This window comes from Haliaeetus leucocephalus, unplaced genomic scaffold (assembly GCF_000737465.1).
Source record: "Haliaeetus leucocephalus isolate CR32 unplaced genomic scaffold, Haliaeetus_leucocephalus-4.0 Scaffold162, whole genome shotgun sequence".
NCBI classification, from domain to species: domain Eukaryota; kingdom Metazoa; phylum Chordata; class Aves; order Accipitriformes; family Accipitridae; genus Haliaeetus; species Haliaeetus leucocephalus.
In genome coordinates, this window is record NW_010972598.1 from 4,851,490 (window position 1) to 4,875,044 (window position 23,555).

The window sequence follows — 23,555 nt, forward strand, 5'->3', positions numbered from 1 at the left end:
TAAAAAACTATTTTTGGGGTAATGTTACTCACACTAGCATCCAGATACTGTGTCCGCTAATCTGCATAGAGCAAAAGATGTTAAGTCTTGACAAGAAACTAAACAGTGGTATTTTTACCACTGCAGAACTAGTATTATGTCATGTGTGCAGCAGCTGAGTTTTGAAATGAAAGTATTGGATATTGTATTGCTGTCTTCCTCAGAATTAGTAACTTCAAGAGCAGTTTTACAGTAGTAGCTCGTAAGTAGTCAGTGGGGATAGCTCATGAAAATAAACTACAGAATTCAGTTTTTTGATACTTTTTCAGAAATAATTGCTCAGTGTACTACTGTGGAACTTCTGCCTTTCTACTAGTTAAAGAAAAACAGAATGAATAAACATATATACTGCCTCTGCTGCTAAACTCTAATATATTTTGTGTTTTTTCAGAGCGCTCTGGTATGACCCAGTATATTACCCAACTTCTTGGCAACTGGATCCAACAGAGGGCCCAAACAGAGAGAGGCGCCGCTTGCAGAGGTGCTACCTAACTATTCCAAACAAGTACCTCCTCCCAGACAGGCAGAAACAGGAAGGTAATTATAACACCTTCTAGGACTATATCTGAATTGTAATGACTACTAGTGCCTTATTATTTGTGGGGCTTTTACAGGTGTTATAAAAACTCCGTTATCTTACCTATTTGAAGACAAAACACATTCTTCTCACTCTTCTACTGTGAAGGACAAAGCTGCGAGTGAACATATAAGGTAAGGTGTGGGTAACACTTACCTCCCTTTCCCACCTTCTCCCATTCCAGTGAAACAGTTCTCCTCACTTTTTTTGTCTAAAACATTTAAAAAAAAAAATAAATCAAGTGAGATATGAGACAAATGTCAAAAATAATAGGTTTTTTGCTGTACTCATAAGCAAAAGATCAGATTTACCAACATGTACATTTTCTGAATCTTAAAACAGTGTAACTCCATGACTTCAAAAATCAGTAAAAGCAAATACCATCTGGTGTGATATGGGGATGGGACTTCTGTGGGATGACCTGATGGGATTTCTTTACTTATTTGTCACTTAGATATCTAAGATAGGCAGTGCTACTAGATCTGGTAGGTCTTTCCATCAGTGTTCAAAAGCAAATTGTGTTTTCATCCTCTCTGCTTTTACTGCTGTGTTACTCAACTCTCCAGTTGTGTCAATTTACCACCTATTACAGGCACTAATACTGCCTAAAACAACTGCAGAGAACACACAAAGAAATAAATACAAATATACTAATATGCAAGTCTAGAAAGTTGAGGTTCTGTTTTCTTTCCCCACCTTGGGATATGAACCATTAGAGTCATGGTGTTGAAAAGTCTTTTCTTCAACTGTAGCCTTTGAGGCTGTTAGTTCTAGGTACGTGCTGAATCCATAAGCAATAATACATTTTGAAATATTTCAGAGTTAATCGAAGATGTATAAGCGTAGCACCTTCTAGAGAGACTGCTGGCGAACTGTTGCTAGGTAAGTAGAATTTTCAGTCCTCATAAATATCTTTTTTGTAAAAGATTCTGCTGTGTATATATAAACTTGGCTGATATTTTTTTAAGTAATTGAGCTGTTGCGTGACTTCTTATGGATCATATACTTTATAGATCAGTTTTGCTTTTCTTCCCTACTGTTTGCATGAGTGCTATTTGGACTGTAGTTAAGTTTTAAAGTTGCAGACTACTTGCTAAAAGATGTGGAATGATAAATTCTATTTCTATCCAGTACTGTCTTGCCCAGGTACTATTCTTAGTATTCTTAACTCCTGGATACTGTCTATATAACGCTAAGATGCATTACACAAGTAGTAATATCATGTACCTTTTTGCAACTATTTCTTCCTGCAGGAAAATGTGGCATGTATTTTGTTGAAGACAATGCTTCAGACACAATTGAAAATTCAGTAAGTATTACAGCAGCATTTTGTCTAGCTTTAGTTTTTCCAAACTATGACCATGAGTAGCCTTTGTCTACTGCCACTGAGGTTGCCGGAGTACTAGATTTAGAGGTCTCTGGACAAGGTCAGCCAAACTGAATAGTTTGGGTTCAGTGTTGCTTCTGATGCCTCTGGCTGTGTAATCGATGGTGATAGCAGAAAACAGCAAAGATGTGGGCCTGGGGCTGGGAGGGAATGAGGAGGAGGTGATGTGGGGAGGCTTCTGCACCTTGCTGTCCATTGCTCGGAGTTCATCAGCATAAGTGCGCAGAGCTTGCTTTGATCTGCACCTGAGAACTTGCCTTACTGGAAGCTGGAGCACTAAGAAGTACAGAAACTCACAAGTGTATGAATTGTGCTGTACTCTATAGCATCTGATTCTTGATTTTTCCATTATATAGGATGTTCTAGCTCCCCCCTTATCCCATACAAGAGAGGACTGTTTCATGGAGGAAACTGGAACTGACTTAATCCTTCTGATACACAAAGGCTCTGATGTATTATTTAAGTTTATACATCCAACAGACATTTAAAAAAAAAAAAGTCAAGATGTGGGTTATACTGTCAAGTTTTGAACTGTTTTCAGGGAGCTCTTTCTTGCATCCACTAAGCACACAGCTCCTGTGGTTTAAGATGTTACCAGCTGTTTTGCTGCTTTGTCCTTCATAGAACTGTCAGAACTGGGATTCATGGCAAAGCTTTGCTTGCTCTGGTTGGCTGTCTGATACTTTAACTTAAGAGCCAGTGAAAATATGGCATTGCCTGCTAGTGTTGGATATGGAACTGGAGCAGCTGCAGAGCATGCATGATGTTCTTGTGTGCTGCTTTGAGGAGAGTGGACGATGGGGAACATACGTGAAGAAAATCACAACAATGTCTTAAAGCATTACAGCAAAATTAAAGTTTGCCTTACGATATATTCTATGGTTCTAAACTGGCTGCATTGCAGGGTTTCTTGTTTTGAAAATCTGCGATTTAAAATAACGTTTTCAATTGCAAATTCTGCAGAGTTTTCATGGAGAAACTGAACCAGCATCATTTTCTTGGACCTATGAGGAAATTAAGGAAGTTCATAAGCGTTGGTGGCAGTTAAGAGACAATGCTGTGGAAATATTTCTAACAAATGGCAGAACTTTACTCTTGGCTTTTGATAACACAAAGGTAATGTGGCACTGATACATAATAATAGATCAAAGTGTTTTGCTATGTCTTCATAGCATGCATTAGTTTTTAAGGAGACCTGTTGCATGGAATAACTAAATTCTGTCTAATACCTTTGAAAAAACTTTGCTCAGCTAGACTTCTAAACACAATCATGTAAAACACACATCTCTGATGCATTAAGAAGAATCTTGGTAATAGTGTATATTATTCCATTACAGCAGATATCTGGAAATTTGTAAAATGAGAGAAACTTAGTAAGTCTTGGTAGTTTGAAGCTTTTGACATTATATGATTAAATCTGTGGTATTTTCTTCTAGGTCCGTGATGATGTGTACCACAACATCTTAACTAACAATTTGCCTAACCTTTTGGAATATGGAAACATTGCTGCTTTGACCCACCTCTGGTGCACAGGACAGATTACTAACTTTGAATATCTGACTCATTTAAACAAGCATGCGGGCCGTTCCTTCAATGATCTCATGCAATATCCAGTATTTCCTTTTATACTTTCTGACTACACCAATGAAACGCTGGACCTAAATGATCCATCGGTATATAGGTAATATGAAATGTTTGGAACTGGTTATTTCCAGATACTTGAACTGATCATCCAGTATAGCTTTTTAACTTCATTGTACTAAACTGCACATGTACATGAATGGACCTATTCAGGGACAAGCCTCATCCATAATAACTTGGGCTTTTTACAATAAGTGGCTGCTTCACCTTGGATATTTAAATAAAATGCCTAATATTATGAGTGTGTATATTCAAAGGATGCTATGAATTGGACTTACATACTGCCTTAATAGGCTATGGATAGTCCACAGATTTAAATAAAAGCTGTATGTTTAAATTCATGTGATTAAAGACTTCTAGGCCAATTAGTGAAAACTAAATGGAAAACAAAATAATATTGTAAATTATTTGGCCAGGTACAAAATCATATTGTCTTCATTGTGAATAGATCCAAGTGAATTGTCCCACCCTAATAAATTTCTGTTAAGCCAATTTAACATTTGCGTGCACAAAGTCTTTGCCTTTATATGATGCCTTTGATTTGACAGAGACACTTTGCATTTGTTTGCCTCTTACTGTGCTACGGGCTAGTCTGTGGATCTGAGTTTGCCCTTAGCACTGACTATAAGTGCCCTTTTTCTGAATTCTCTTGTAAAGTGCTATTAAGTTCTGCTTGTCCTTTTCATGATATTAAAGGTGTTATTCTTAATAATGCATTATTAAATGGTGTGATTCAATGCCTTTATAAAAATGACAAGATATCAGTACTACTTCTGTTACAGAAATCTGGTCAAACCAATAGCTGTGCAGTCTAAAGAAAAAGAGGATCGTTATGTGGATACTTATAAGGTAGGTTGGATAACTTTTGCTTCTTGCCTTTTTTCCTGTGTATAAATGATATGGGGGCTTTAATTTTTTTGACATATGTTGATGTGGGGCAGAAAGAAACCACAAATCCAGTATTTTGTCTATGGAATTCTCATTTCCAGTATGCTGCGTTTCCTGGGAATTGTTTTATGGCATGCTTGGAACCTGTGTTTCTCTGTTCCTGTAGTTGAAATCATGAATCAATTTAGTCTTTCCATGTGATACTGCTGAGGAGGTTAAATTGGTATCTTCTTACATATGAACATATATATATTTAAAGATCCCTAAAGATCTGGAAGATAACTTAGTGCTGTTTAATTGAAATTACTTCAGTGGAACTTGTGGCTGTTCTTTGTTTGATAACAGAAAAGCTGTTTTCCCTCAAGTACTCTTATTTTAACATCCCCTACTATGGTTACAGTGCTTTTTGATTTTTGCTCTTTAGAATGTTTTGAAGGCTGTAGGAAATATCAAGATGCTGGGGAATGAAAGCATCTGCAGCTGGACCTTCAAACTTATGTCTATATCATCATGGTCTAGTGTATTATTTGCAAATACTGTTTTTTTCCATTTGGTATTAAAAAGCCTGTACAACAGCTCTGCCATGTTAGAAAACAAGGCAAGGAGGGGGGAAGGCAAAAGTAATAAATAATGGAAAACAGGTCATTTAAATTGGCTTAGGACTCTGATACCTAACTGGATTGTAAAAGTGGTCAATGTATTTAGACACTTAAAGTATATTTGATTCCAAATCACTTTTAAATGTATGTTCCTCTAAAAGTTCTAAGTTTTATTCCTAAACAAGTTAGGCAAGCTTTTATTTTTGTTGTTGGAATGCAGTCTAAGTAGGAGGTTTGTGATTAATTTTTTTCTACTACTTTTCTAGTATTTGGAAGAAGAGTACCGTAAAGGAGCACGAGAGGATGATCCAATGCCCCCTGTACAGCCATATCACTACGGATCTCATTATTCCAACAGTGGAACTGTGCTTCATTTCCTAGTTAGGCTGCCACCTTTTACTAAAATGTTTTTAGCCTATCAAGGTAAGGTTACTTTTGCTTGCACTTCCCTGTCACATCTGGGCCTTACCCAAATGACCTAGGAATGCTATATGTTACTCTGTTTAGCATAGTTTATCAATTCCAAATAGCTGAGTTCAGTAAAATTAATCTGGTATGCTTTCACAGTAGACCCATTCTGAAATTATCAAGCTAGACCATAAAGCTGTACATGTTATGTTCATACCTTAGTGTATGTAGAATAAAAAGCTGACCTATATTGGGCTTGCAGTCCATGTGTAACACATAGTAATTGAGATAGAAGAATTCTAAATGCTCTCAGCTAACTGGAGAGTAGTTAACTTGAAGTTGCAGATGTTCAACTGTTATCGTGTCCATCATCGATATAACACTTTCATAATTCAGTTTGGTTTTCTTTACAGATCAAAGTTTTGACATCCCAGACAGAACTTTTCACTCTACCAATACAACCTGGAGACTTTCTTCATATGAATCAATGACTGACGTAAAGGAGCTTATCCCAGAATTTTTCTACCTTCCCGACTTTCTGGTTAACAGAGAAGGTATACTAAGAGGATAACAAAATTATACCCAAACCAGCTGTACAGTTGAGCCTGTGGGTTGAAACTGAGAACATTTATATCCCTTGACTGAATATGCTAAGTAGTAGATACATGGGAGAAATCTGGCACGAATTTGTGGGATATGCTAAAAAAGCTGTTATGTCATAATTGTCAGAGGTGTAAAGGAGTTTTCTGTTGCCTGATTTTTTTCCATTTGAATGAGTATGTACAGCTTGAATGTGTTGGGGGTGACTTGTTAATGGTGCTGCTTTGTTGATCAGCAATCACTGTGCTTAATGGTTAGCTTTCATAGAACCGTATAAAGACCTGTTTGAAGTTACTGTCAACTAAAATGCTGGAACATTTACTCCCCTGTTTCTAGGTTTTGATTTTGGAGTACGTCAAAATGGTGACAGAGTTAACCACGTCAATCTTCCACCCTGGGCTCGTAATGATCCTCGTCTATTCATCTTGATTCATCGTCAGGCTTTGGAGTCTGACCATGTTTCCCAGACAATCTGTCACTGGATTGACTTGGTGTTTGGCTATAAGCAAAAAGGCAAGGCCTCTGTTCAGGCTATTAATGTCTTTCATCCTGCAGTAAGTATTTGTTAAGCAGTGTGTTTGTTCGTTGTAGTTAGTAATTTAATGGGGGATAGTTCAGTCTGACTTGCTTGGAAAATATCCAGCATGAGGCAAGATCCCTTGCTTGTGAAGTGTTGAAGAGTAAGAAAAGGCTTTAACCATTTCAGTGTGGAACTGATAAAATCCCAGGGACTGTTGTGAGACTTAATAAAATGTGTTCGTCTTTCTTGCCTTGAGATGGGCATGGGGGATGATCAGGTATGGGGTTTAGACTTTCTGGATAGTTGTTTGCAGTGGTATACAGGTATTGTGTTTGTGTGTACCTGCTTCCATCTCATTCAAAAGAAGCCTTTCATTTAGGCAGATTGTGTTGCAGCTTTTGATACAATTAAAATAGTTCAGTCTGTCCTGGGCTGATTACTTGTGTTCTTTCCTTCCTGTACATCCTGTGTTTTGTCCCTGTAACTAGCACTTTTCCCCTCCAGTAAATTTGATTTCAAGGAAGTCCTCATTTAATATAAAGACTTCCAGAGTTTCACTACTTAATTGTAACATGGATATCTCAGATTGTGTTCTTTAGCTTGAATCCTTACTATCACAAGGTTTGCTCAGCTAGGCAGTCCTGATTTCAAGTGCATTCAAATGTGGCCTGTGTGTTTAGTGTTCGTTTTATAGCTGGAAGTGCCGATAAAACAGTAGTGTTTGGCAGTGGTGGCTTTTTCTTTTCAAGTAGCCATTCAAATGCTTTCCTTCCTTTTTCCTTTTTTCGTGCTTAAGTATCGATTTAGTTATTACCTTAAATTTCAAATACTAAGTTTGTGTGTGTGTGTGTGTGTTCATTTTTTTTTTTTAAAGTGAAGTCGAGGCCTTTGTCAGTGTGACTGAGGAAAAGTGTGAGGTACACAATTAGAGGTATGAAAAAGACAGGTAGAGAAAGGAAAGAATTTCCACTCTCCTGAAATATGAAGGTTCTTCCTCCCTCCCCACCCAAAACCAGAGCTTTAATACGCTAATTAAAAAGTACAGAAAACGAACTGTGTCAATTTTTTGTTTATCGTCAGCAACCCTTCTGGTTTTGCACAGATTAGTAAAGGTCTATTAAGAAAACCTCTTTGACAGAAATTAGTCATGGAATACATTTAGGAACAGCTCACATGATAAATCTGAAAGTGGTAGTTATCTCCAGTAAAGAAGTAGTAACAAGATTACTCTTCTCAGTGGCTCTTTAGTCAGCACAGCCATTGTGGGATGGCTTCTGCTCCAAGTCTTAACCAAACTAATGAAGAGTCTGCCTTTTAAATTTGTGTGTATGTGTTGATAAATCTTTCCCAAAGACAAACTGGACAAGCTTATTCTTGCCCCTCCCCTTTTTTTTTTCTCTCTAGACCTATTTTGGGATGGATGTTTCTGCTGTTGAGGATCCTGTTCAGAGAAGAGCCCTTGAAACAATGATAAAAACATATGGGCAAACACCTCGCCAGCTGTTCCCTTCAGCACATGTTAGCAGACCTGGATCCAGGCTTATCATGGAAGGAGAACTTCCTGCTGCCATGGGATTACTAGTGCAGTTTGCTTTCAGAGAAACTAGAGAACACACTAAAGAAATAATATATCCAGTATGTCATTTTGATATGCAAGATGGTTTAATTAACATTCATATGCTGTAATTATTGTACCCTCATGTTTACAGTTTCCTTCCTAAAACTGCAACTTACTACCCATATTGTACTGTAGAGAAAATACACAAAATTAGTGAAGTGATAGTGAAAATTATTTTCGTGCATTTGTGATGTATTTTGTGTCAAACTAAGAGCTGAATTTATCTTGGTTATAGCAAATACGTGTTGGAAAGCATTTCACTTAACCAGTTTCATACTTTCAGTGATGAATTCTGTAATCTGTGTGCAAACCTATAGTAGGTAAACACACATTGTGCTTTCTTCCATCCTCAACTTTTTCATTGTCTGTAGGACAGTTCAACTTTCTTCACTTCAAACACTTGTTTTCCCTAAAGTCCAGTAAGAAACTGAATTCTTGCATTTAAAGAAATTGGTATTTTTCACTAAACTACCTGAACTACAAGCTTGCTATCTCAGCCTTTAAAGAAGTGGGAGAACTCCCTTAAAGCTAATAGTTCAGCTGATGATACTACAGTGCTTCATACTTGTCTTCCTAGTATTTTTAGAATACTTCAGCAGTCCTTACTATGCGATTGCTTATAAGGGATGTGATGGGAATGATTCTCCCTTACTAACAAAATAATATTTTTCTGAAAACTTTCTACCACCTTTTAATTTGAACCTTATTTGTACTTGTTTTAGAGTCCTTTACCATGGATAAAAGGCTTGAAGTGGGGGGAATATGTTGGTTCCCCAAGTGCTCCAGATCCTGTTGTCTGCTTTAGCCAACCACATGGAGAAAGGTTTGGCTCTCTCCAGGCTTTACCAACTAAAGCTATCTGCGGTTTGTCCCGCAAGTTTTGCCTTTTGATGATATATAGCAAGGAGCAAGGTATGAATTTGTGCTTATTCTCTGCATGCACAATACATGTGAAAATGAGCCATAAAAAAATTAAATCTGATGCTACTATTCTTCTCCAGCAGAATTCCCAAGTTTAGTCACTTTTGCCAAAGATTGATTTATAAATCGAGTAACAGCTTCCACATGTGTGGTATCTTTCCTGGAGGGTGGATTTTACCTGTAATTTTCAAAATGACATAGAGGGATCCTGTAATTAAGTTGATATTTTTCATTAAAGTGACTGAAGCATAAGGATTTAACTTTAGAACTTGCCAGCAGATTCAGTCCAAAAAAAAAACTGAAGAAGAGATGAAAAGAACATGTGGCAACAGAAAGGAGAATTAAAGGAACGGTTTTTAGAGGCAGAGAATGAGGAAAGTTCAGTAAAAAGCAGAGGTGAAGGATCTTCTGCTTTCAGATAAACTCCTTGGAAGAATTCTTATTGATAATGTACAAACAGGTCCTCATACTTGTCTTTTTGTTTTCTTTGTAATGTGTACTAGTGAAGGTTTTGTTTAAAAATAAACAGCTTCACATTTAGTCAACAAAAATAAGTAACATTCTCCTTGAAGTTAGGAACAATCATTTCTCTAGCTGGGAAGTATTGTCAGCCTCTTGTCCTTTTCTCCACTCCCAATAGATGCAACATTTCTTCAAAAGAGCTTTGTCCAGGTTGCAAACTGTCTTTGGAGAACATTGAATGTTTACATAGTCTCTGAAAACTACGTTTGTTTACAATACATTACAGGTTAAGCCATAGCCTAACAGAAAATACCTTATTTTGAAACTTTGGGGGTTTTTATGTTCTAGCTTGTAGTAAAACGTGGACCTGAGATTTTTATTGTTGACTATCAAAGTGATCAACTCTTTGGTTGCATATGTGGTGCAATATTATATGCCTTCTTTCAGGTGTGAGAAGCATGCACAGTACTGATATTCAGTGGTCAGCTATCCTGAGCTGGGGGTATGCTGATAACATTTTACGACTGAAAAGCAAGCAAAGTGAACCTCCAGTAAATTTTATACAGAGTTCACAGTTCCATCAGGTAAAAAAAAAAAATCAGTCTCTTGGTCTTCGATTTAATATTGCTAGTTCAAGTGGTGGCCTGACTTGGCAGTAGGTACTCTTGCTTTCATTTTTCTTGGAGATGAGCATCCAAACACAACTGTGTTTAATCTGTTTTATTCTCCTTTGGAATGTGTCTCTCATTGCTCCAGTGTATGTTGTTCCTGGATGTGTTCCTGTACTAGGTAAAGATCACTTTTGAATGCATTTGATTTTTGTAGTTTTTCCCTCATATGGAATATTGGTGTGAATTTATAAAAGCTTAAGTTCTGGGTCAAGAAAATGAATACAGGAAAAGATTATAGATGCCTCACATTAGAAGCAGAACTTCACTATAGTTTAGGATTCCTCTGAAAAAGATTGTCTAAAAGATTGTTAGGGAACACTGCATAATCTCTGTTACACTCCAATGGTTGGCGAGATTCTACTGAAAAGATTTTGGCTGATGATGTGGCTGCAGATCTAGAAGTCTGCAGTAGTTTACTGCTCTTTAGCTGTGAATTCTGGGCTGCACAGAATTTCCCTCTCTACTTTGTTTCTGAAGTAACAAATATGACCCAGAGTAGGTATATTTTAACTCTTGGATTTCTTTAGCTTAGGTATTTTACCTGGCTCTTCTTAGGATAACCAATAAAGAATCAGTTTGACCAAATGCTATGGCATAATGAAAACAGCAGTTAAAATAGTTTCTGTTCTAACTTTTTCTGGCTTTGTTTTGTCTTTCAAGGTAACAAGTTGTGCTTGGGTGCCAGACAGTTGTCAGTTGTTCACAGGTAGTAAATCTGGTGTCATCACAGCATATATGAACAGATTCACTAGCAATATGGTAAGTTCCATTGTATAGGTTTTATATTTAAGGATTTAGCTGTATTCACTACTACATTCTTTTTTTTTTAAACAGAAAAAGTGAGAAAAGGGGAATATGTTATTCAGGACAATTGCCAAAAAGATCAAGTGCTTGTTTAATATTTATTTTTGAAGGATCCTCTTTGACATTGTTAAATAGATATATCTCAGCATGTTTATTTGTGGGTTTTTCTTAAGCTGTTGTTCACATACTGCTAGCCTTTAATCAGCCCTCATCATCTGGGTGCATAACTGATTACACATACAGCTCTGACTGTATTCAGGCTAGGGCTTGGAATTGAAGCTCTCTGGCATGATGAAGCTCCCTACATTAAGGAGTAACTTTTTCTGTGAAGGAGACAGAGCCTTTCAAAGCCTTAACTGAAACATTGGAATGCATTTCCCCAAAGTAAACAACATTTCAAATGCAGAAGGCACTTATAGTACAGAGAGCCAGGATGAAATCTCAGGCAGTGTACATATTAACCACTAAGCCTCTTCACTTTGTCATATTCCCCAAGGGGAGAAGCTGTGAGGAGGGAAGGGAGAAAAGTAACTTGCATTACTTAATGCATTAGTAGAAGATACTGAGATACTAGTAGAAATCACCCTGATACTATGTGGTAATAGGCATGGTATGAAAGCATAAATAGAACTCGAAATTAATCTTCTGGTTTAGACTGAGTTTCTGAGTTCTGTCTTACTTTCTCCAGCAGTAACTTCTACTCTCCATAGCTTTAAAAAAGAGTTTGCAACTTTCTTGACAGGTAATTTTAGGTGTGTGCAGGATTACCATAGCAACAACTAAAGTGATTTCTCAAATTTAGCTTGATACAGATACAGGTATTGGCAAACACATTTGTAGTATTGTACCCCTTGATGGTCTTGAATCACTACATTAGCATGGGCTAGAAGAAACCTTGGTATGATCTGCTATGCCTGCTCAGTTTCCTCTTTTCAACAGTGGCAAACAGCAGATGCTTAGACTCGGAAGAGCACAAACATACAGTGATTTCTTCCTTGGCTTTCTTCCAATTTCTGGTGATCTGCCACTCAGACTTCCTGAGCTCAGCAGTGCTCTGAGTTTAAAAAATGAAGTAGAGCTTGAAGCCTGCAAGCTTCAGTCAGTTGAATCTTAAGTCAGGCACCTTAACTGCTCACCAGAATAGTGAACTTGTAAATAACCTGTACTGAGATTTGGATTCCAGTAAAAATTTTTTGAGGTACTAAAATAGAAATTCAATATACTTGCCTTCTGCAATGCTAAAAAGAAACTAGTAGTGGGGTTATGATTCTGCAGTTCCCTGCCTTTCCTAGAAACAAGTGATTTTTGTTCAGCTGCACAAATGTTGTCTTTGAGACCATCTTTGCTGAATTTCTCAGCACTGACAGTTTTACATGCCCCAGGCAGACTGACCTTGTGCCAATTTTGTAGCTCCTGTTGTTGAGTCAGTTACCCAAGTCAGGGCTGCAGGGAATGCAAATGTGCTTCCTAGCATCTGTTCTGTATGCATCTTGTCAGCTGTTTGGTGATAAAGTGAACAGTCTGTTATAATGCAGTACTTGAAACATGAATATTTTGCCCTGTTTCACATTTATGTAAATTCAATGCATAGGCATAAAACAGCAATCGTGTTGTTAATTAGATAGGGGAATTCAAAGGCATGCTGTCAGATGTCAAAAATACCTCCATGCTTTACTTCAGATGCTCTGTTTTTCCTATCCTTCATTTAAGATGATCAAAAAACCTAATGGAGTACTGCTTTGAAACTGTGATCTATCTTGACAATAAGTCATACCTTCATGAAAACTTCAGCCAAGGGTTTCTGGATATACAGATTACTCCAGCCTTCACTTGCTGACTATTAGAGCTGTCCTGCTAACAGAAAGAGAGCACTTTAATGATCTGTTTGAGTAAAACTGGGCAGTGATCACTTAAATTCTCCACTCAAGTGTCATAGGCAATCATTTGGGGTAACCAACAGAAAGAACTGCTATTTAAAGGTAGATATGTACATGCATGTTTTTCCACATCTAGATACTGTTTTAGTGGTTGTCATCTAAAAGCAAGTGGGAAGTAAAAAGGGGATGGTATTTTAGGCATGAGGTAATTATTTCATAACTTATTAGACCTTAATACAGTTGATGCTAACGTTCCAGATTGTCTCATTACAAATTTACAATATTATTACAATAACCCAGTGAAGAATCAATAAACCATTGCTGTTAGTACTACAGAGGGAAGCTGCTAAAGGTGAATCCTACTTTCAGTTCAAGTGTTGAAATGCAGATCAACAGCAAACACTTAAAGGAGATAGGAGGAGCACCGTAAAAGGGTTATCAAAATCAGTTCTTGAGAAAATCAGAAGTCTCAAGTGTTGCTGTTATGGAAAAACTTGGTATAATTTTTGTTCTCTAAACTGAGCGAGGATTAAAGAAGGATCTCTGTATGTGAGATACCACACTGTTCTGAGAATGACAACGGGATACTTTCTTAACTGTGTCTTAATTGGATGGGATGCTTAGTAGCAAGAGCAAAAATCTTCCTGTTGTCAAAAAGTATTGACTTTTGCAATATTACATAGATTGTTGTCCTTTTTAGTGCAGAAAGACACGTACATTTTCTTAACTCTTAAGTTTGTAGCATATGTATATTTTTATCTTGTCTGTTTCTACTTTCAAGCTTTTTGTGGACCTGCTATATGCATCCTGTACCCTCATACAAAAATGCAGACAGTGTACTCTGACACGTATGAGGAAACAAGCAGAAAAATGTTCCTTTCTTCTACAAAGATTATTCTAATCTCTGTACAGCAAGTTGTCTTAATTAAAGCATTAGTATTCTGATTAAGCAGCTCCTTCAACTTAGCCAGTTTTCAGGAAGTCTGAATCATTTCCAATGATATAACTTGAATAAGAAGTGTTATTTGGTGTTAAATTTGCTGCTTTAATTTTTATCTAGCAGTTTCTATATTTAAACTTGACTTCCTGCATATTTTTCCAACTTTGTATCACTGAAGTACTTGGCACCAACTTGAGGAATTCCCAGTGATTTACTGTACTCAGTGATAACTGCTGAGCTGGGTTTTCCTTCTGTGTTTCCAAGTGTTTCCTCTAGATGCTAAAATATTGAGGACTGTCGTTTTGCTGTCGTGTGGAAATTGCAGTCTTGCAGAAAGCAAATCAGCCAATTTCAGGGTGTGTAACTGAGACAGAAGTAGTACAATAGTTCTTCATTTCAATTCATTGGACCACATCAAAATGTTTGCTTTGAAAGCACTGGAAGCAAAAAGTTGAACGTAATGATATGTATGGCTTATTGCATTATAAAGCCTTAAACATAATATAGCATTAACAATGTTGCTACACTGGTGCCATTAAAAGCAATGGGAACCATTTTTTTTAAATCTAAGAATTAAACTTGTCCCTAGGCTTATCCTTTTCAGAAAAAAAGACTTTAACTTTCTTTTTCATGAGAATTCATGTTTTATCTTGCTGTTTTTCAGCCTTCAGAGATAGAAATGGAATCACAAGTCCATCTGTATGGTCACACAGCAGAAGTAACAAGCTTGTTTGTGTGCAAACCATACAGTATAATGATAAGTGTCAGCAAAGATGGAACCTGCATCATATGGGATTTGAACAGGTACAAGTATATATGTAACTTTTTCCAAAGGCTTTCTTTTAAATACCTGTTTTCCAACTTCTGGGTATCTTTACCCTTTTAAAGTTAACTGAATTTGTTCCCTGTATATCTTAATGTGAAGTCAGACTTTTACTGTTTGGTTTTTTGTTTTTTTTATGAAGGGTGCTGAAATTCTAGAATTAATATGAAAAATACCATCATCGTGCAAAATGTTGACTGAAATTAATATAACTCTTAAATGTTTTCCTCAAATAACTTCTTCTGTGTTTGACTCTGAACTTTAGGCTTGTTCTCTTTATTTCCTTTAGGCTGTGCTATGTCCAGAGCCTGGCTGGACACAAGAGTCCTGTGACTGCAGTTTCAGCTAGTGAAACAACTGGTGATATTGCAACAGTTTGTGATTCAGGTATATTTGGCAGGCAAGAAAGCTGTTTTGACTTGCACAAAAAATAGCACAGTCTATAGCATTAAAGGACAAGGGGAAATTATTCTGGCAGTTTCAGAAACATAATATTTAGGTTTTAAACTGACATGGAGACTTTCAACTCCATTTCTGTAGCTCCCAAACCAATTTTTTTTTCTGGAAAAGTTGTGTTCTTCTTTAATTGGTAAGGGACGTGAGTTTGAATCCCTTCCAAGACAAAGCGGTAGCTGGGTTATTAGTTCTTTGATAGAATCGAATAATCCCAGATAACCAGGTAAGATAACTGTGCTCTCTACTTTCAAGTATTTTGCTTGAAATGCAAGCCAGGGTACAAGAACTAGCTGTTTAAAGTAGATAGTATGAATTCCCTCTTAGTGCTTCCCTGTTAGTAGTATATGAAAATTGGTCATTAAAAGTAAATTCATATAGCATTTTGTAAGTACAGTGTTCCATAAATATGAAGTGATGTCTTCTAAATCACTGCAGTAGCTTGGTGGTTTGCATGCTCCCTGTCACAAAAGGAGGGAAGAAGTAATTGTTTACTGCAGCGCACATCATTCCGAGTCATTTAAACCTTCTGATCTTTCAAGAAGTTGAATTCTTTAACACTTAAAGATTCTGTTGCATAGACCTAGCTGTGGGCTAGATTTATTTTTTAATACTTCCATGCTATGTTCTATTGCAGTTGGAGGAGGTAGTGATTTGAGACTTTGGACAGTTAATGGTGATCTCGTGGGACATGTACACTGCAGGGAAAGTATTTGCTCTGTTGCTTTCTCTAACCAGCCTGAAGGAGTGTCTGTCAATGTGATTGCAGGGGGGCTTGAAAATGGAGTTGTGAGGTAAGCATTTGAAACTTTTATTAAAATGCTTTATAACTTAGGCTCACATTTTGAGAGTATGTAGCTAAACATCATGCTGATATTTGGCTTTAAAGAAGGTGGACAAGCTGTTGTTCAGCTTCCAATCTTAGTAGTTGCTAAATATGTTATTTTTATCACTGAAATATTTGTGGAATTAAATATGAAGAAAAGTTACTCTTTCTTTCAGACTGTGGAGTACGTGGGACTTGAAGCCAGTACGAGAAATAACATTTTCGAAGTCAGCCAAACCCATTGTAAGGTAAAAAGATCTTAAGTATACAATAAATGGATTTTTCTCTTTGGGGGGAAAAAAAAAAACCAAACCAAACCACAACGAAATAGCCTGGAGTGTTGAACATGGATTTGACATGAGAACAGGAGGTAAACACCCATGTCTAAAAAGAGCAATGCAATCCTACTAATTATTCATGAAAGCAAAATGAGCACGTGTACTGTATTTGTAATGACAGTAATAACTAGGTTCTGTTGCTGGCAGATAGAAATTAGCAGGATTCCCTTGAGAACTGAACAATAACTACTCTTCTTATGCTTAAGTTTAATATTTTTCCCCAGAATCTGTGTAGAAATCATGAGATAATATTAACTTTGTCAGACTCAAATAGACAAGAGTTTTTTCTCCCTCAGAAATAAATAAAAACACTGCACTTTCCCTGACTTTTTTTTTTTCCTGATGCTGGAGGGAAATGGTGGAGAAAGGAGTAAAGGAAACACAGAGGAGCCTGGAAGCTGCCATTTTGGAGTCTTGTGTAATTTTCTCTGGGTCCCCTTGATGATTTATATAAGCAGAATTATTCTTATGCCAAAGTGTTTTCAGAACACAGTCAAAGGATGAAATCTTTGATATCCCCAGTGGTACAGTAGTCTGCACAGAGGTCTTAGAGTTATGCCAAAATTTTATCATCTTTATGTTAGCACAGTAACAAATCACTCTGAAAAATTTTGTTTTGACCACTGCTGAAATGTCATTTAAAACCCAAACCACTAATTGCCATTTCTTAGAAATGAAAAACATTGTCTCATAGCAGTTATTGTCTTTCTGTTACCTCCTTTAAGAAGCATCTTTCACAAAGCTTGTTGATAATGATTTAGTAGCTATTGAATAATTTAAAGTTTCCTGCTTAAATGAGACAGAAAATGGATGCTGACCTTCATGTTCTCTAACATTACCCATGACGTGACTGAAGGGCTTTACTACTCTTATAGCTCAAGAAATGCCCAGCTGAACAAAAGTCCTATGCTGAGCCATGAAATCTGATGGATTTAGTTTCTGCCTTTGTCAGCAAGCAAGTTCGGAGGGCACTGTGTTCTGTTGCTGAAAAGCCTTCCTTTCAGAAGTAGAAGGGGCAGCCCAGGGAGAGACTAGGATGCTGCTACTGATCCTACCCTTTTCTTTGATGCTGCAAAGAAATGAGTACTAAACTGCATGGCATGTTGAAGTGCTGGACAAAGCTGTAGTTCAGCCTGTTTGGTTACAAAAATGAATAAGCAGGTATATGCAAACATATTACTGCGTTAATGTACTCACTGTGTCTCCACTGAGAGCTAATCTTTGGCTATATTCTTACACGGGTTTTTAATGTCTTCTAGCATTTTAAGTAGCCAAATCTGATACAAAAATAGATTGTCTTCTTGTTTTTCAGCCTTACATTTTCCTGTGATGGTCATCACTTGTTCACAGCTAATAGTGATGGAAATGTTATAGCTTGGTGTCGCAAGGACCAGCAGCGCTTGAAGTTACCCATGTTCTATTCATTCCTTAGCAGCTATGCAGCTGGATGATGACTATTTTTGCTGCTAACTCATGTCTCTGATGCACTTTAAATCCAAAATAGATTATAGAATCTCTTATTTAACTGGATTTTGAAGTAGTTCGAATGTCTCTAGAATGACTGGATAGATTTTTTTTGTTTTTAAAAAAGAGCAGTCTAAGGCTAAGGTGGTTGTAAAGTTGCATATGTGCATTCACAAACTTGAAGCATATCCAGGTCACCAGGAAGCTCTGGTCATGTGCTCCAATACCAGCGAAGTGACTCATAAATGCTCTAACATATAAGTCAAAATGCTGCAATATAAAATATAATAGTATTTTTTTAAATCACTTCTTGGACAGAAGTATTTAAAAAAATTGACTGATAATGCTTATTCCCCCTCTTATGTTGTAAAATATCAGTAGCATAAAGTTCCATAAATATCTGTTAAAATGTCATCATATGTATATCTGATTAGTTGAGAGTGGTATAGTTAGCTCTGGGATAAGCAACCCCAAACTTAAAAATCCAAGACCACTTAAAATTGCTTTTTTTGAGAAGCAAAGAAGTTAGTAGGTGCTTTTTGCACCATCTTATGGTATTGTAATGCTAAAAATTGAGTTTGTTACCTTTATATTTGTAATTTTTGCCATCTTCTCTGTTAGTCTTTACAACAGGTAAAAATAAAATATTTTTGTCTTAGTGATGGGTAGACACCTCATGGCATCATGAAGCAATAGTTAAATCACATTTTGGTTTTGTTTTTTAACGTAGTGTTAACTCCCTAACTTTGTAACACCTAGTTATTGCAATTCTGTGGCAGAATATATTTTATATACACACACAGCTTATCTTCCAGAGCTCTAAAAAAAAAAAAAAAGAAAAGGTGTTAAAGAAGGCACAGATGTGCTCCAGTTCTAGTGTCATTGAAGTTCAATACACTGTAAAATATTTGAATCTAACTGCTTGAATAATCAATGTTCATAGGCATCAGATGATTTGGAAGAGTTTACACAGATACACTGTGCAAATATGTTATTTATTCCTAGGTGCTATTTTTTGAGGGGAAAAAAATAAGCCTCCCTTGTGAAAGGCTTAACAAATTTGAATTCTTGGGCCAGACCAAAAATTAACATTTCAGTTGATGGATTTGAAGACCTCTAAACCTGACACCATGAATGAGTGCCTACTAGTCATGCAAATGGTAAAACAAGAATGCTACGCAAGTCTAATGTAGTTACATTTTTCTTTTAAATTGCTTTGCTTTTTCATCAGTGACATGTTCTGCTGTCGCCATACAGACAAACTGCTATATCTTCTCATGTTTAAGGTTCATCTGCCTTCAAAACACTAGATATGAAATTGTCAAGTTGTGATGAAGATGATATACACACAAGAAGTGTTTACACTTCTTTTGAAAATTCCAAACAGTCTTCAGAAATTCTTGCAACTTCCTGAATGAAGAACTTTTCAAACTAGAAAAACTTAAGAAAAATATTCTCATAGTCCATGACACACAGGCTGATCTTTGGTTCAATTAAGGAAGTGGCTACATACTGTATGAATTGAATTTTAAACTGCATATATTGTAGCAGCATTGTATGGGATGGCTTTAGTCGTGTTTTTCACTGTCTAAATGTTAATGTAAGGTACAAATACAGACTGAAAAGCTTCCTGACTTGTGTTGAAGTGATGTGCTTTATTTAAGAGAAAAAAAACACAAATATTGTGGTTTGGGGGTACTTTTGTGCTCCCTGGTTTGGGGTGTTGCTCACAAAGGCTTATTTTTATAAAGTAGAATTCCACTTGTAACAAATCAATATGCAAAATTGCTGGCCTTGTAAAGAGTGCAATATTATATATTTTTATGTAAAAGTAAAAATGATTTTTTGAAGCAAGGAATATTTATTCAGCTTAATATTCTGGAACTATTAAAATAACATTGCAATAGTATCTGTGCATGATGTACTGAAATTTCCTGTACATGTCACATTCCACACTGTCTTTGTATATACACTGTCATGTTGTTGGGTAATAAACAGATCTTTGTACCAAATTGTTTTGAGATTATTAGAAACATGTTTTTAGCTTAGTTTTACATCTCTTCTGTTAGGGATCTTGCATACCTTGCCCCAGATTAATTTCTGCTGGTTCTTATGTCTTTCATGTGGGGAAGTTCTGTTTATGGACTACATCACGTGGCTATCAAACTGAATGAGGGGGTGTAAGATTGGAAGTGGGAAGCCCTAGGCATATCATATCACTTTGCACATGTGTGCATATGTCCTTTCATCCCATAGGATGACTACTATTTGGATGAAGTGATGGCTCTCAAAGCAGAGACATTCCCCTTCCTCCCAGCTGCCTCCTCCCTGAAAAGCTGACTGAGCTAAGGAAAGGCAGAAGAGCAGCTCTTCTCTGGATTCTGAGGGAAGGAAGAAAAAGGTGCTGGGTGGAAATTGGCAGACTGGGGTCTCTGGGAGGCATCTGACAGAGGATGCAAGGGTCTTCCTGTTGGAAGCCAGCATTTGGGAGAGGTTCATGTGGCAAGGCTTATCTATCTGATAGCACTTGCAGGATTCTGTGGTAAACCCAGATCACTATGTTCTGATGGTGGAGATAAGGTGGTGAGAAAGGGAAGGGGAGGGAATAGCCAGATACTCATGGTGGGGAGAGGAGAGGGAGTCTCCAAACCATTACTGAAAAAGGGAGCCCTGAACTCAGGTTTAGAGGTCCACTGTTTAGACAAACCCGTGACAATGAATAGGAGAAACAAAAGAATCAGTAGAGAACTATTATCTGTGAACTGAATTAAACATGATTAAAATTTTCTGCAGGAAAAATGGTTTCTGTGAGGAAATAAAAACACCTTTCAACTTTCACTCTGAAAAGGATCATCTTTGCATTTAAATCACATCTGTCTTTGGTGAAAGAGTTCCTTCATCCTGAGCAAGAGCCTCCCCCCTTCCAGGATTTCTTGATTTACTATGATTGCAGGATTTACTATGTATTTTATGGAAAGAACTCTAGAGAGCAGTGGGGGAAAATAGCACCTGGTTTGCTACTAACAAACTTTTAGTTTACCTTTTAGTAGTTTTCATGCTTTGTTTTGTTTAAAGCTGTACTGGCTGCTTTTTTTCTTCTTGCATATGCAAATAGAAGTCACACTTCTATATACTGCTACTCTATCACAAAAAATATAAACCAAATACTACTTAAAAGTTCTGCTTGCATTGAAGAATACCCACTGAAACATCAGTTAAGCTTCTAGAGGTACAGACAGCACTGTTTTCTTTGCATGTGTAGTAAGTTACAAACTATTGACAAATGACCTGTATGTAGAGATTTACTTACCATTACTGCTCTAGAGGGGGGTCAGAAGGCCACTGTTTTCTGAAATAGGCTGTGTTGTGTATTTCACAATTTGGGCAGGTCACTTTTGAAAGAGAATTAAGAACTATATGTGACTAGTCTGATTTAGACTTAAACTATCCTGGGCTACCCAGTTGAGTAAAAACATGAGCTTGTTCACTGTTTCCAGCTTTGAGCTAGCATTCCCAGAAAAAGATTAAAAAATCCAGATTCTCTAATGCAATTGAATAAAGCCCATATAAGCCTCATGAGAGGCTAGTTCATGTAGATTCAAGGAACAGAAATTCATGCTAGCTGCTTACAGGTATTGCATTCAAAGCCTATAGGCCAACTCCAGTAGGAGATGCCTGGTTGTGATGAAACATGAATTTGCAGATTAAAAAGAAAACACATCTCTATACTATGCAGTATACATATACTATGCAGAAACTACATTTTAAAACAGCTGTTATAGATGGTCATGACAAATTGGAGGAGCCAATTTGTATTAAATAAAAAGATTGAATTTATTAGCAAGCGATAAGAGAGCAAAACAGCGCTGGGCGGCCGGGGAGTCCGCGCTCTACCAACGGCTCGCAACTTTATGTTATAGTTACATCTCTTATATACAGTTCATGCACCCCTTTCTTGTAAGTCTCCGCCTTGTCCTGCTTTCTTCCTTCTTCACTCGTGCAGGTTTGTTACTAGGCAGATTCGGTCAATCTTCTCAAGGATGAGTGTCTTTTGATGTAGAATGTCTTTTGATGTGGAGAAGTACAGTCTTGGCAGAATTAATCCCCTTATCTGGTAAATTGCAGCTGTTGTCTTTTCTCTCCTTATCTAGTAAGTTATAGCTGTTGTTCTTTTCCCTCCTTAGCTAGTAAGTTATAGCCGTTGCCCTTTTCCCGTGACCTTTACGCACCATTTAAGCAGGCCTTGTTATTTACACAAGGCATCTGCTAAATCTCAATATGTCTCTTCCCCCTTCCCGATTGGTATGTAAGCCTTATTGTCTTCTTTTAATTTAACACGAATTACACAATGTCAGGGAACAATTTGGTTCCCTGTCGATTACAGTCCCCCGTTTTTCCTCTTTTTTTTTTTTGGTACCAGTATTAATTCGTGTTTCCAACCTAATAAGAGTCCTTTTAATTGGAGTATACTCGTGGTTTTAGATAAGTGAAGAACGTCCCTACCCCCACATGAGATTTCATGAACAAAGTTAACCCGTTCATTACAACAGCCACTTTCTCCCTATATTTTAGCTTAAAGAATAAAATTGTTAGAATCCTGTGGTGAAAATACTGTGTCAATCAGTGAGTACTGTCTGATTATTTGAACTACCTAGCATGTGCTCTTTGTCTAATAGCATGTAAATCCTTTGTCTAGTAAATAGAGCCTTTTGTAGAACCATGACACAATTAGATGTGAATGAAACAGCAGCAGCATGGGCCAGTTAAGTTTCTGATTGGTTTCTGGAACTCCAGGTAAGGTAAGCTTGTATTTATATTCAGTAATGTTTACCTTCTTCCTGCCATGTTTCCTTCTCCCAAGCCACCACCCTAAAAGCCATTGACTCAGTCTTCGAAGAGGCTGCCCTTGCTCTAAAGCACCTTTAAAACTGGGGCTCTTCCCTGCTCTCTTCTGTATAGAAAATAAACGTGACTTGGAAATGCTTCCCCTCTGTCAAGATGGAATGAGAAAAAGTGCTGAGAGCAAGGCAAGAGAAAAGGGTGGCACACGTACAGCTCCCCAGAGAGAACAGCCACCGTACCGGGGAGCAAAATAAATGGGATTGCCGTGGTGGTACTCCTGCCAACGTGTTAAATATTGGGGCAGACAAATTTTTCAGTTAAAAATGTTAATTGGCGCTTTAACTGCCGCTGACCTGTATGGTTGACTCCCAAATTTGTAATGGAGAAGTATACAAAAACCAATCTATAAAGCTGACTTGTTTCATTCTGACGTTCTAGCCTTGACAAGGTGAGTCTGAGTGGGCCCTTTTCCACAGTCGTCCCTTTCTTCAGCGTGGGGGATTTTTTTATTATTATTTTTTTTACTTTATCCTTCCTTTGCTCGGCGTGAGGAGGGGACAGGCACTATGGGCTCCTACCCAAAACCCGTGTCGTACCGGCTTTGCCCGTTCCATGTTTTAGAAACAGCGGAGGATTGTCTGATCCCTAACGCCGGCTGGAATGGGGGAAGTAGGTGGCCGCAGCAGTAAAACGGAGGCGAGCCCTCGCCAGCAGGCTGCTGACAGGTGCCGCCGCCGGGGACGGAGGAAGGTAAAGCCGGGCGGCGGGAACCGGGCGGCGCGGGGTGCGGGGCCGTGCCCGCCCCTCGGGTTTCCCTCACGGCCAGGGCCGCCTTCCCGCCCTCCGCTCTGAGGGGG

At 37.6% G+C, this 23,555-nt stretch overlaps 1 protein-coding gene across 3 annotated transcripts in view; it reads left to right on the forward strand.

Moving 5' to 3' along the window:
• LYST (lysosomal trafficking regulator) overlaps nt 1–19,581 on the forward strand; it is a 68,159-nt gene extending 48,578 nt beyond the window's left edge. For 2 of the 3 annotated variants that reach the window (XM_010562631.1, XM_010562633.1), the window contains 19 exons: nt 431–576; nt 654–750; nt 1,437–1,498; nt 1,870–1,925; nt 2,967–3,119; nt 3,440–3,684; nt 4,427–4,493; nt 5,398–5,554; nt 5,953–6,093; nt 6,476–6,693; nt 8,064–8,294; nt 9,000–9,189; nt 10,108–10,244; nt 10,992–11,090; nt 14,617–14,756; nt 15,065–15,162; nt 15,866–16,022; nt 16,231–16,302; nt 17,705–19,581. In XM_010562631.1, the coding sequence (XP_010560933.1) occupies nt 431–576; nt 654–750; nt 1,437–1,498; nt 1,870–1,925; nt 2,967–3,119; nt 3,440–3,684; nt 4,427–4,493; nt 5,398–5,554; nt 5,953–6,093; nt 6,476–6,693; nt 8,064–8,294; nt 9,000–9,189; nt 10,108–10,244; nt 10,992–11,090; nt 14,617–14,756; nt 15,065–15,162; nt 15,866–16,022; nt 16,231–16,302; nt 17,705–17,843 (2,605 nt within the window). In that variant the 3' untranslated portion in view covers nt 17,844–19,581. The remainder of the gene's footprint in view (nt 1–430; nt 577–653; nt 751–1,436; nt 1,499–1,869; nt 1,926–2,966; nt 3,120–3,439; nt 3,685–4,426; nt 4,494–5,397; nt 5,555–5,952; nt 6,094–6,475; nt 6,694–8,063; nt 8,295–8,999; nt 9,190–10,107; nt 10,245–10,991; nt 11,091–14,616; nt 14,757–15,064; nt 15,163–15,865; nt 16,023–16,230; nt 16,303–17,704) is intronic. The other variant, XM_010562632.1, reaches the window with a different exon arrangement.
• Nucleotides 19,582–23,555: the final 3,974 nt, after the last annotated feature.